At 34.8% G+C, this 15,175-nt stretch overlaps 1 protein-coding gene across 1 annotated transcript in view; it reads right to left on the reverse strand.

Moving 5' to 3' along the window:
• Window positions 1-286: 286 nt before the first annotated feature.
• The window catches only part of LOC137764636 (cyclic GMP-AMP synthase-like), a 37,091-nt gene continuing 22,202 nt past the window's right edge, over window positions 287-15,175 (reverse strand). The window contains 1 exon segment of the mRNA XM_068543684.1: window positions 287-942. Within this exon segment, the coding sequence (XP_068399785.1) occupies window positions 287-942 (656 nt within the window).

A 15,175-nucleotide genomic window follows, 5' to 3' on the forward strand; every position in this document is an offset into this window, starting at 1 on the left:
AGTGGTGTTCAGTCAGTGCTTGATGAATTTAATTGAGGTGATATGTATTTTGTCCTTCTTTTCATGCCACTCTGGTAAAGCTTTTATATTTTAAATACTCCTTTGCTTCTTATTCCTTGAATAATCTGTTTCCTAGGATAATCCATCCTTCTATATTGATTAGAGTTTATGAAGAGAAACGGAGAGCTGAATAATCATTTACATTCATTTTAGTCAATCATTGCTGTGACGCATTTCAATGATTATAAAGTCACTCTAATTCTTGATTCTTTTTAAAAATATAATTTCAAAATTCACCAAAAACTGGAAATCCATTGTTTCTTTCATATTCAATTTGCTTTGACAGAAATTCTTCACTTAGCTTGTCAATATGGTCTCGAGATAAGAGATCGACTTCAGGAATGAAATAATGCTCAAGTTGTTCTGTCTTGAGGCACTGAAGAAAGTATGTCACACAGTTATCAAAGCAGAGCTCCAAATCCTTGGAGTGCCACTGACTGTCATCTGGGTCCTGGGTACAGACGTGAAAGAAGGCAGTTTTCACATGATAAGAACACAACTTATCCAATTCCTTTCGGTTTCCAAACTTTTCTTTCAGTTGTTCTAAAAGATATTTCATTAGTTTTAAACACTCTTTCCTTCAACATTTCACTCCATCAATTTCACAGCATGTTTTAGATTGTCCGTGATTTTTCAAAATGTCCTTTTCAATGTGAGAGAAGGACAGACGCCATGTTTCTTCTTGGAAACCACTTCCTTCCTTTGCATGCTTGGGTACGAGGTAAAATGGCTGTCGTCTTAAACTGTTCTTAACTTTTGCTCCAAGCCAGTTACTGATGGGCAGGCCTCCCTGGGTGCTAGTAGGCCACCTGCTTTTATATTCCAAAGCCAGGATTATATCCACAGATATTTCTTTAGGTTTTCTAACCAGAAGTGTTACTCCTACAGAGAGTTTTATATAATGTTTTTATAATGTAACAGAGTTTTATATAATGTAACACAATCATGGGAATCACTATCCTGCCCCCTTCCAAGGGGAGAGGATTATACCAAGTTTGTACAGCAGTGGGCAGAAATCTCAGGGACCATCTTAGAATTCTGCCTGATCAAAATATCTTGTGCCAAAAAGTAAGGAAGTTCTGATAAAATGATGTCAGATGGATAGAACTGCCATCTTGAAAAGGCTTCTTCTCCTTTCATCTTGATCAATTTGAGCAAAATAGATAAATAATAATAGTAATGGGCTAAAATCCATAAAATAAAATAAAATAAAATAAGAACGTATGAATTGGTACTGATATATTGTACCTACTGATACATATATACTGAAATATATTATATACATTTATATATATATATATTGCTGTATATGGATATATACATATATATGAATAAATGAATGAATAAATAAATGGAGAACAAAAGAAAGCTCTTTTTTATGGTGGATCCCAGACCCTGTAATAAATGTTAGAAAATTACTATTTGTCAACCATCACAGTAGTATTTGTTTCAGGCAAGAATCACCAATGGATGATAAAATTAGTGGCCAAAAGTACAGTGAGAAACAGATTATTCACAATGTCTCCTCTACCAGATACAAATTAATGATAAAGGAAAAGGTAGCCACCTTACTGTGGAGGAACCTGGCAGTCATTAGTTAACATCACCAGTAATAGGACAAATTATCATCATGTTCCTCCTGATGTGCTCACTGGGATGGCATGATATCCATTCTTTAGTGTCCTGTCCAAAATGCATTACCTGATCAAATCATGAGGAAACATCAGGCAAACCCAAACTGAGGAATAATTTAAAAAATAACTTACCAATATTCTTCAAAAGTGTCAAAGACAAAGAAAATGAAAGACTACAGAACTGTTAGAAGCTAAAGGAGACAGAAGAAATATGACAGTTCACACAAAATACGATCATACCTTGAATACTGGACCCCCGAAAGGACATTAGTGGAACAATGGAGAATTGTAATGAGGTCTGTAAATTAGATATCATTGTATCAGTATTAATTTCCTAATTTTGGTAACTGTACTATAGTTATATAAGAGAATGTTCTTGTTTTAAGGAAATATATATTTCAGTATTTAGAGGTCTTAAAAAAAGTCAATCAGTATAGGTCACCATATTAACAGAATAAAGGAGAAAAAACATGTTTATATCAACATACACAGGAAAAGTACTTGATAAAATTCAGCACCCATTTATGATAAAACAAAACATGATCAAACAGCAACAAAACCCTCAAACTCTTGGCAGACCAGAATAAAAGGAAACTACCTCAACCTGATGAAAGGTATCTATGAACACTCTACAGTTAACATCATATTTAATGGTGAAATACAAAATACTTTCCCCCTAGGATCAAAGACAAGGCAAAGATATCTGTTCTCACCATTTATATTCAACATTGTATGGGAGACAAGAAAAACATACAGGACATACAGGTTAAAAGGAAGATATAAGACTGTCTTTACCACAGACAACATGATCATGTATACAGAAAATCCTAAATACTCTGCCGATAGACTACTAGAGCTAATAAATGAATTTAGCACTGTTGCAGGACAAAGGTCAATATATAAAAATCAAGTATTTCTATATACTAGCAACAATTATAAAATTAAAATTAAAAAAATACAATTTACAATAGGATCAAAAACCTAAAATACTTGGGATACTCTTTTTTTTTTTGCATTTTATTTTATTTACTTTTTTATACAGCAGGTTCTTACTAGTCATCAATTTTATACACATCAGTGTATACATGTCAATCCCAATCTCCCAATTCATCACACCACCACCCCCCACCCCCTGCCGCTTTGCCCCCTTGGTGTCCATACGTTTGTTCTCTACATCTGTGTCTCAATTTCTGCCCTGCAAACCGGTTCATCTGTACCATTTTTCTAAGTTCCACATATATGCATTAATATACGATATTTGTTTTTCTCTTTCTGACTTACTTCACTCTGTATGACAGTCTCTAGATCCATCCACATCTCTACAAATGACCCAATTTAGTTCCTTTTTATGGCTGAGTAGTATTCCGTTGTATATATGTACCACAACTGCTTTAACCATTCGTCTGTCGATGGGCATTTAGGTTGATTCCATGACCTGGCTATTGTAAATAGTGCTGCAATGAACATTGGGGTGCATGTGTCTTTTGGAATTATGGTTTTCTCTGGGTATATGCCCAGTAGTGGGTTAGCTGGGTCATATGGTAATTCTATTTTTAGTTTTTTAAGGAACCTCCATACTGTTCTCCATAGTGGCTATATCAATTTACATACCCACCAACAGTGCAAGAGGGTACCCTTTTCTCCACACCCTCTCCAGCATTTGTTGTTTGTAGATTTTCTGATGATGCCCATTCTAACTGGTGTGAGGTGGTACCTCATTGTAGTTTTGATTTACACTTCTCTAATAATTAGTGATGTTGAGCAGCTTTTCGTGTGCTTCTTGGCCATCTGGATGTCTTCTTTGGAGAAATGTCTATTTAGGTCTTCTGCCCATTTTTGGATTGAGTTGTTTGTTTTTTTAATATTCAGCTGCATGAGCTGTTTATATATTTTGGAGATTAATCCTCTGTCCGTTAATTCATTTGCAAGTATTTTCTCCCATTCTGAGGGTTGTCTTTTCGTCTTGTTTGTAGTTTCCTTTGCTTGGCAAAAGCTTTTAAATTTCATTAGGTCCCATTTGTTTATTTTTGTTTTTATTTCCATTACTCTAGGAGGTGGATCAAAAAAGATCTTGCTGTGATTTATGTCAAAGAGTGTTCTTCCCATGTTTTCCTCTAAGAGTTTTATAGTGTACAGTCTTATATTTAGATCTCTAATCCATTTTGAGTTTATTTTTGTGTATGGTGTTAGGGAGTGTTTTAACTTCATTCTTTTACATGTAGCTGTCCAGTTTTCCCAGCACCACTTATTGAAGAGACTGTCTTTTCCCCATTGTATATCCTTGCCTCCTTTGTCATAGACTAGTTCACCATAGGTGCGTGAGTTTGTCTCTGGGCTTTCTATCCTGTTCCACTGATCTATATTTCTGTTTTTGTGCCAGTACCATACTGTCTTGATTACTGTAGCTTTGTAGTATAGTCTGAAGTCAGGGAGTCTGATTCCTCCAGCTCCGTTTTTTTCCCACAAGACTGCTTTGGCTATTCGGGGTCTTTTGTGTCTCCATACAAATTTTAAGATTTTTTGTTCTAGTTCCATAAAAAATGCCATTGGTAATTTGATAGGGATTGCATTGAATCTGTAGATTGCTTTGGCTAGTATAGTCATTTTCACAATATTGATTCTTCCAATCCAAGAACATGGTATATCTCTCCATCTGTTTGTATCATCTTTAACTTCTTTCATCAGTGTCTTATAGTTTTCTGCATACAGGTCTTTTGTCTCCCTAGGTAGGTTTATTCCTAGGTATTTTATTCTTTTTGTTGCAATGGTAAATGGGAGTGTTTCCTTAATTTCTCTTTCAGATTTTTCATCATTAGTGTATAGGAATGCAAGAGATTTCTGTGCATTAATTTTGTATCCTGCAACTTTACCAAATTCATTGATTAGCTCTAGTAGTTTTCTGGTGGCATCTTTAGGATTCTCTATGTATAGTATCATGTCATCTGCAAACAGTGACACTTTTACTTCTTCTTTTCCAATTTGTATTCCTTTTATTTCTTTTTCTTCTCTGACTGCCATGGTTAGGACTTCCAGAACTATGTTGAATAATAGTGGCTAGAATGGACATCCTTGTCTCGTTCCTGATCTTACAGGAAATGCTTTCAGTTTTTCACCATTGAGAATGATGTTTGCTGTGGGTTTGTCATATATGGCCTTTATTATGTTGAGTTAGGTTCCCTCTATGCCCACTTCCTGAAAAGTTTTTATCATAAATGGGTGTTGAATTTTGTCAAAAGCTTATTCTGCATCTATTGAGATGATCATATGGTTTTTATTCTTCAATTTGTTAATATGGTGTATCACATTGATTGATTTGCACATATTGAAGAATCCTTGCATCCCTGGGGTAAATCCCACTTGATCATGGTGTATGATCCTTTTAATGTGTTGTTGGATTCTGTTTGCTGGTATTTTGTTGAGGATTTTTGCATCTATAGTCATCAGTGACATTTGTCATTTTCTTTTTTTTGTAGTATCTTTGTCTGGTTTTGGTATCAGGGTGATGGTGGCCTCATAGAATGAGTTTGGGAGTGTTCCTTCCTCTGCAAAAGTTTGGAAGAGTTTGAGAAAGATGAGTGTTAGCTCTTCTCTAAATGTTTGATACAATTCACCTGTGAAGCTGCCTGTGAAGCCATGCTCACGTGCTGAGCAGGTCATCTTGGAAAGAGCTGGGAGTTCACGCACATAACAGAACTTTCTAGACTTGAGAAATTACTGTAATTTTGTGTATAATGGTTTCTTACAAAATTTCACACCTTTACAATCCTGATGCTTTTTAAATAAAAACAAAAAAGTAAGAACTCTTTAACATTTCCCCTTAACTGTACTAAAATGGGAAAGTACCTACAAAAGCATATTGCTTTTTCAGATTATAAAATTATCTTTTCTAATAACTTGGCTATTGTAAATTTTAAGGGAGTTTAGTGGACCTCAGAGCCATATCTTTCCTGATATCTCATCTGTGTATCTGTTTCCAGAAGCTGATTTCACAGGGTTCGGGGCGGGCGGCTGCGTGTTTCTGTGCGTGGCTGTGTCAGCTCATCTCTGGAATGTTGAGAAACACCAAACTTACAGATGCATCTTTCTCTTGTCATAAAGAAATTTGAATTACAAATTTCAACCAGGAAACAAAACACATTTCTTGGTTTTGCTCAGTGTTTATGTATCACCTTACATGTTTTTTTCCTCCAAAACATGATTAAAAGCAACATCTGAATAGAAATTGTTGAATTATAAGTAACAATTTATTTTAAAAGATTTAAATTTTACCAGCCTAAAGAAAGTGAGAAAATAAACCAATTAAGTGTACTTTAAAAGTAGGTGTAGGTGGAGGGAGTAGCTTTCTTTGATTTGAATAATCAGCAACATTTTGTTTGTTGAACTTTACCATCTGAGTAGTTCTTTCTACGTCCCAGGAAAAATGCACTAGCTCCACACTGTGATACTTGTCAGGTGACAAATCTCAACGTTTGTCATTGAAATGGAACAATATTTGTATAAAGCCTGAGATGAAAATAGTGATATTAGCTTAAGAACTACAAACTAGAAAGCTTTTCACTGTGAGACACAGTATACTGCTTCTTGTCATGTATTTTCCAAGTACTTCTGAAGTGCAAAAGAGAGAAAAAACTTGCTAATTTATTTGACTGTACAAATACACTTTGATAATTTTTAAAATATTTTCATAAACTTACTTTTGCAAATATAAAATTAGAGAATTTCATTTGTTCTTTGGAGTCTGTTCCATTGTACATCACTACAGACTTTTCACTTTCTAGCACAAACAGTTAAGTTATCAGAACATGGAGAACTTAGCAACTTGGGGTGATTGGTGTTATAGACCCTGTCAGTAGGTTATGTTAAAGTGGCAACGAGTTCCAACATCTAATGGGATGTGAAGGTTTTTTTAACATGTAAAACAAAATTTTTCTAATTCAAATACAACAAATGTAAAAAGTCAAGTGTGTTTCTTTAGGTTTACTTGATAGAAATTTCTGTAAATTGTATTTTATATTGCAAAGTATTATATCACTGTGCATTAAAACATGGAACTTCATAGCTTTGTTACTTGAAGTAGAATAAACACCTACAGAAAGAAAAAAAAATTCCTGGACTTTTGTTTGTTGGAAGATTTTTAATCACAGTTTCAATTTCATTACTTGTGATTAGTCTGTTCATATTTTCTATTTCTTCCTGGTTCAGTCTTGGAAGGTTATACCTTTCTAAGAATTTGTCCATTTCTTCCAGGTTGTCCATTTTATTGGCATAGAGTTGCTTGTAGTAGTCTCTTAGGATGCTTTGTATTTCTGCAGTGTCTGTTGTAACTTCTCCTTTTTCATTTCTGATTTTATTGACTTGAGTCCTCTCCCTCTTTTTCTTGATGAGTCTGGCTAATGGTTTATCAATTTTGTTTCTATTCTCAAAGAACCAGCTTTTAGTTTTATTGATCTTTGCTATTGTTTTCTTTGTTTCTATTTCATTTATTTCTGCTCTGATCTTCATGATTTCTTTCCTTCTACTAACATTGGGTTTTGTTTGTTCTTCTTTCTCTAGTTCCTTTAGGTGTAAGGTTAGATTGTTTATTTTAGATTTTTCTTGTTTCTTGAGGTAGGATTCTATTGCTATAAACTTCCCTCTTAGAACTGCTTTTGCTGCATCCCATGGGTTTTGGATCATTGTGTTTTCATTGTCATTTGTCTCTAGGTATTTTTTGATTTCCTCTTTGATTTCTTCAGTGATCTCTTGGTTATTTAGTAACGTATTGTTTAACCTCCATGTGTTTGTGCTTTTTACATTTTTTTCCCTGTAATTGATTTCTAATCTCATAGAGTTGTGGGTAGAAAAGATGCTTGATATGATTTCAATTTTCTTAAATTTACTGAGGCTTGATTTGTGACCCAAGATGTGATCTATCCTGGAGAATGTTCCATGTGCACTTGAGAAGAAAGTGTAATCTGCTGTTTTTGGATGGAATGTCCTATAAATATCAATTAAATCTATCCGGTCTATTGTGTCATTTAAAGCTTGTGTTTCCTTATTAATTTTCTGTTTGGATGATCTGTCCATTGGTGTAAGTGAGGTGTTAAAGCCCCCCACTATTATTGTGTTACTGTCGATTTCCTCTTTTACAGCTGTTAGCAGTTGCCTTATGTATTGAGGTGCTCCTATGTTGGGTGCATATATATTTATAATTGTTATATCTTCTTCTTGGATTGATCCCTTGATCATTATGTAGTGTTCTTCCTTGTCTCTTGTAGCATTCTTTATTTTAAAGTCTGTTTTATCTGATATGAGTATTGCTACTCCAGCTTTCTTTTGATTTCCATTTGCATGGAATATCTTTTTCCATCCTCTTACTTTCAGTCTGTATGTATCCCTAGGTCTGAAGTGGGTCTCTTGTAGACAGCATATATATATGGGTTTTGGTTTTCTATCCATTCAGCGAGCCTGTGTCTTTTGGTTGGAGCATTTAATCCATTCATGTCTAAGGTAATTATCGATATGTATGTTCCTATTACCATTTCCTTAATTGTTTTGGGTTTGTTTTTGTAGGTCCTTTTCTTCTCTTGTGTTTCCCACTTAGAGAAGTTCCTTTAGCATTTGTTGTAGAGCTGGTTTTGTGGTGCTGAATTTTCTTAGCTTTTGCTTGTCTGTAGTGCTTTTGATTTCTCCGTCGAATCTGAATGAGATCCTTGCCGGGTAGAGTAATCTTGGTTGTAGGTTCTTCCCTTTCATCACTTTAAATATATCATGCCACTCCCTTCTGGCTTGTAGAGTTTCTGCTGAGAAATCAGCTGTTAACCTTATGGGACTTCCCTTGTATGTTATTTGTCGTTTTTCCCTTGTTGCTTTCAATAATTTTTCTTTGTCTTTAATTTTTGTCAGTTTGATTACTATGTGTCTTGGCATGTTTCACCTTGGGTTTATCCTGCCTGGGACTCTCTGTGCTTCCTGGACTTGGGTGGCTATTTCCTGTCCCATGTTTGGGAAGTTTTCGATTATAATCTCTTCAAATATATTCTTGGGTCCTTTCTCTCTCTCTTCTCCTTCTGGGACCTCTATAATGCGAATGTTGTTACGTTTAATGTTGTCCCAGTGGTCTTGTAGGCTGTCTTCATGTCTTTTCATTCTTTTTTCTTTATTCTGTTCTGTGGCAGTGAATTCCACCATTCTGTCTTCCAGGTCACTTATCCGTTCTTCTGCCTCAGTTATTCTGCTATTGATTCCTTCTAGTATAGTTTTCATTTCAGTTATTGTATTGTTCATCTCTGTTTGTTCTTTAATTATTCTAGGTGTTTGTTCTTTAATTCTTCTAGGTATTTGTTAAACATTTCTTGCATCTTCTCAATCTTTGCCTCCATTCTTTTTCCAAGGTCCTGGATCATCTTCACTATCATTATTCTGAATTCTTTTCCTGGAAGGGTGCCTATCTCCACTTCCTTTAGTTGTTTTTCTGGGGTTTTTTCTTGTTCCTTCATCTGGTACATAGCCCTCTGCCTTTTCATCTTGTCTATCTTTCTGTGAATGTGGTTTTTGTTCCACAGGCTGCAGGGCTGTAGTTCTTCTTGCTTCTGCTGTCTGCCCTCTGGTGGATGAGGCTATCTAAGAGGCCTGTCCTTATAGGTATCATTTATTGCTTTCAGGGATTAGGCTGATATTTTTTTCTTGGAGTTGAGAGAGGAGGGCATTATTTTGCCTATCACTATAACCACTAACAAAATTAAAATTTCAGATCACCAAAGGGAGAAAATTAGCATACTAACCCAACCAAGTAAATTCTACTATAAAATGAAAAGGATCCTCAGATTGGATTAAAAACACCTCTAAGTATAAGCTATTAATGAAAGGCCCAATTCAAACAAACTAGTAAAAAGTTAAAAATGAAAGTTATGCACAAAAGATAAAGAAAGAAAAAGTGGCATTATTTGTATCAAAATAGAACTTAAGACAAAAATCATTAAATGGAACAAAGAATCATTTTATATTGATTAAAAGTAAAATCCACAACAAAAATATATTTAATAACATGTATATGCCGAATGACATATGTTTAAAATATATAAACAATTGTCAGATACAAAGTGAAACCACTAATGAGAATATACCTCCATCTGTTTCTAAAGATGAAGTCGACAAAATTAATCAAGGAAATGGAGAAACTGAAAACGCCAGTATAATTACAAAGATGCAGAGAAAATTTTTGGAATCAGCTCTGCCAGAGGTCACTTCAATTTTTCTAGGTGTATAAGAGAGAGTGACTCAAATGCTCTATATCTGGTAAGGAAACAGCAGCTAAAATGGTGGGTTAATTAGCACAAGTCTGATGAATTCATGTACAGCTTAAGTGAGCAAATTCAATTTCTTACAACAAATACCAGTGTGCTGGCAAAGGTTTTACAACCACCAGTCCAGGGGGGGAGAAGGGACTCTGTTTTGTACTATTTGTGCGTTTCTGTGGTGTAAATATTCCCACCATGGCTGATTTCACGCTAACAATGTGAAGTCACTGAAGGTCGAGTTGGGGAGACATACACCCAGTTGGCTCTCACAAGCCCTACGAGTTGACTCCAGCCTATGACTGATGCACTTAATGACTTAGATAACAAGCACATTTTCCTTTTTAATGAACAAATTTAACAAGCGTTCTGGTCACTAAAGTCTCATGGATAAACAGTGCATTCTTGGAGACATAACTAAAACTTTATAGGTAAACAGTTAAGTATCACAAAAATCCACATGCCTTTCCTTAACATCAAACATAAAAATAAGAACTGATAATAACCCTAACAAGAAACAGAGCACATATAGATATAAACTTATGGTTCCCCCAGCCCATCTCCCATGGTGCTTGTTGTTTACTATTTCTTTGTGGCCCCCTGAATATAAATGAATATAAAAAGAATGATTTCAACCTAGCATTTGAATACTTACACCTACAGATTATTCTCTTTTCAAATCTTCTTATCAGATAAGATTGTAACCTAAAGTCTATCACTTTTTATTTATACACTCACATACACACATAGAGAGATTTACACCCTACTGAGTATGTATTTCCCTTGAATATTAATTGTTGGTCCATAGGCGATTTAATAATCACAAATGTGAAAAAACTTAGCGAACACATGATAAGATTGAACTTAAAATATATAGAGATGTATTTATAAATCAATAAACAATTGCTTATTAGTTTTGTTGTAGGCTAATATTGAATAGGGGAAGAAGGGAGGGAAAGAGCCAGATTATTTTATGGGAAGAGAAGAAATTTAGATTCATGTAACAGATGGGAAAATGATGGGTAAAACCGATCACAAGAAAAAAGTTTTAGGTTAATGGTGACTACATAAATGTATTTGTTTTTAGAGCATTTATAAGCAGATAATTATATAATGATGTATTCTTGGACATATTATGTATATGTGGCAATAGAAACAGAATGTACTGAATTAGTGGACTTATGAGAACATGTATTGGTCAATTAGATGTATGAAGACACTGGCAGGACCAGAAGGAGGCAACTGCTTGTTTTTAATCCTGCAACCACAAAAAGGAGACACAGTTGTAGTTCATCAAATTGGAACAAAGCGTACAAATATGACAACGATTTAGGCACCATTTCTAATTGCCCCAATGATTTAGTTAAGATTAAGTTTTGATGTGTGGTCTGTAGACTGATAGCAGCAGCATCAACTGAAAATTTCTCAGAAATGCAAATCTTGGACTACACTCCAGACCTAATGAATCAGAATTTCCGGAGGGGATGGGGGCACAGGAATCTGTGTTTTAATAAGCACTCCAGGTGAATTCTAAATGCTAAAAGAAGCTTTGTATTAGTAGAAATTCTTAAACAATGTAACTAAAGCAAGTGTTTTTTTAATCCAGTTTGTTTCCCTGATCCTGGCACTGTCCTTGCATAAAAGGAAACATTAGATGGAGCTGGATACAGACATCAGCATTAGTAAAATTAAAATGGAATGTTTATATATTTAAGAAAACAAGAATAAATCTTCTCCACACTTCCATATATAGCTGTATTTACAAATATGAATATATGTGTATATGAATGTTTCATATTACTATTAACTGGTATTATGCTTGATGTGGAAAAATTAGACACATTCAATGCAATCAGTTGTTACTATCATTTAATGTAACCAGTGCAATTAATCCCCAAATCAAAATAAATATGATAAATACTGGAAAGAACGGTACAAATTTACCATTATTTATAGATATGAATGCCTTTTTAGAGAAATAAACTTGCTTGAAAGAATCATGGGAATAACCTAACTATAAGTATGCCAGTTTTCCATAGCCTAATGTAGTTAATTAAAGATATTAAACTAAAACCTCAAAGCAGGTTTTTAGAAAAAAATGCAACAAAACTATCCTAATGTTCAACTACGAGCAAAAATAGCTATGAAAATTCTGAAAAAATTGGGGTCTTGGTTTACTATATATTATATGAACAAAGAAGAGAAAGAAATGAAAACATTGTAGTAGTGACACCAGAATAGGAGGGTGAAACAACATAACAAAATGGGAAACATGGAATCAGAGGTATATATGTAAAATAATTTAATATATGATAAAAGGGGCATTTCAAGATAGTGGAGAATGAAGGGTTTAGTCAATAAATGAGGTCCATACCCTTTGAAATATTCATATGCTTTGACCAGAGATATGTATGAATGGGTATCCCAAATATTTATTTATATGTTTTTAGTTCATGACAAGAGTGGCAATTTATAGTGAGAAAAGGTACAGTTTACTGAATGTATAGCACTTGGATAATTTATTTTACAGGAAATACAGGGCTATTTTGTAGGACTATTTTGTCCTCTCAAACAAAATAGTATTTTCTAGAAAGATTAAAACATTAAAATAGTTAATGGATAGAAATGCAAATTAAAATTAAAATGAGATACTTTCTTAAACTTACCAGATGGAAAGTTTGAAATTGCACTATGCTGGTGAAGGTATAGGGGAGACAGACACTCTTAAGTATTGCTTGTGGGTATATAAATTGGTATAAGCCCTTTAGAGGACTCTTTGGCAATATCCATGAAAATGAAAAATACTCATCCCCTTCAACTCACTGTATCAGTCAGGACTCTCCAGAAAAACAAAACTAATAGGATGTATGTATAAAGAAATGTATTTTTAGGAATTGGTGCACATGATTGGGGGGATGGCAAATCCAAAATACATATGGCAGGCCAGCAGGCTGGAAACCCAGTCAGGAGTTAATGCTACAGTCACGAGCCAGAATTCCTCCTTTTCTGGAAAACCTCAGTATTTTCTCTTAAGGCCTTCAACTGATTGGATGGGACCCATCCACATTATCAAATATAACATTTAAAGTCAACTGATTGTATTGAATATATGTTAACCACATCTACAAAATATCTTCACAGCAACACCTAGATTACTATTTGATCAAAGAACTGGGTACTATAGCCTGACCAGATGGTACATAAAACTAACCATCATACTCACCAATCTCACTTCTAAGTTTACTCTAAAAATATACTTGCACATGTAAAATTTTATACATATACACACATATTTATGGAAAATCTTTGCAGCACTGTTTTATAATAAACAAAGACTAGGAACAACCTAAATGTAAACAGAGGACTGGTTAAGTATTTTATATATTGAGATGAAATATCTGAAATATTGTTAGGTTAAGAAAACTAGATACCATTTTGTGTGAAAATATCTTTAAAAAGTATTCACACTCATGTGCACTATAATATGCACAGACTGTCTCTGGAAGAATATACAAGAAACTGCATGGTAGGGTAAAGGCCAGGACAAAGACTTCCCTTCTAGTATGGTCTTTAGCACCTTTTGAATTTTGAACTAGACGACTATGGTAATTATTCCTCAAATCAAATACTTAAAAAGCCCACTGGTCATATATCCCTAGAATGGCTAAAATTAAAAAGACTGACAGAACCAAATGCCGGAGAGGATGTGGAGTAGCCGTAATTCTCACACACTGTTGGTGGAAGGAATTGGAAAATGGTAACTTTGGAAAAAGTCATGGTGGTTTCTTATAAAATGAAACATATATCTACCCAACAGTCTAATGATTTCATTCCTTTGTGTTTATCTAAGGGAAATGAAAGCATGTGGCCACAAAAAAAAGACCATTATAGAAGAATGTTCACAACAGCTTTATTCTCAATAGCCAAAAACTAGAAAGAGCCCAGATATTCATCAACAAAAGAACAGCTAAACCTATCATGGTATATTAATATAATGGAATACTAAGTAAGAAAACAGAAGAAACTATTAATACTTGCTATAGATGGAGTGTTTGTGTTCTCCCAAAATTTATATGTTGAAATCTAACCCCCAGTATGATAGTATTTGGAGGTGGGGTCTTTGGGAAGTGGTTATGTCATGAAGGTTGAGTCCCCATGAATGGGATTAGTAGCCTCATAAAAGAGACCTCAGAGAGCTTCCTCTCCCCTTCCGCCATGTGAAGCCACAGCAAGAAGACAGTCCTCTATGAACCAGGAAGCAAGCTCTCACCAGACACCAAATCTGCCAGTGCCTTGATCTTGGACTGCCCACCCTCCAGAACTATGAGAAATAAACTTCTGTTGTTTATAACCACCCAATCTATGGTATTTTTGTTACTGTATAGCAGCCCAAGCAAACTGAGAGACTACTCAGAGATGCAACAGTATGGATAAATTTAAAAGACATTATGCTATTTGGGGCTTCCCTGGTGGCACAGTGGTTAAGAATCCGCCTGCCAATGCAGGGGACATGGGTTCAAACCCTCATCTGGGAAGATCCCACATGCTGCGGAGCAACTAAGCCCGTGCGCCACAACTACTGAGCCTGCGCTCTAAAGCCTGCGAGCCACAACTACTGAGCCCACGTGCCTAGAGCCCGTGCTCTGCAACAAGAGAAGCCACCGCAGTGAGAAGCCCGCGCACGGCAACAAAGAGTCGTCCCCACTCACCACAACTAGAGAAAGCCTGCGCACAGCAACGAAGACCCAATGCAGCCAAAAAAAAAAAAAAAAACCATTATGCTATTTGAAAGAAGTTTTAAACAAAACACTACATATGATATCATTCCACTTATATAAAGTTCTAGAACAGGCAAAACTAATCTGTGATAGAAAAAATTAGAACAGTGGTTTCCTCTGGAGAATGAGGGTGAGTGTTGACTAAAAGGAGGATTAAGGAACTTTATGGGGTTGATGGTAATTTTCTACATCTTGATAAGGGCTTGGGTCACATAGGTCAAAGCTTCTAGAATGGCACACTTAAGGCTTGGATATTTTACAGTATATAAATTTTAATTTAAAAATATTCTTAAACAAATCTAGAACTCTAGTTGATATGCATACGTAGTTACTATATAGTAAATATATATTAAATATAATAAATAGTAAATATACTTTTACCTATCAAGGCAGCAAAGTTTGTGTTTATTTTCAATGTAAATATACA

The sequence above is a fragment of the Eschrichtius robustus genome, chromosome 5 (assembly GCF_028021215.1).
Source record: "Eschrichtius robustus isolate mEscRob2 chromosome 5, mEscRob2.pri, whole genome shotgun sequence".
Lineage (NCBI taxonomy): Eukaryota > Metazoa > Chordata > Mammalia > Artiodactyla > Eschrichtiidae > Eschrichtius > Eschrichtius robustus.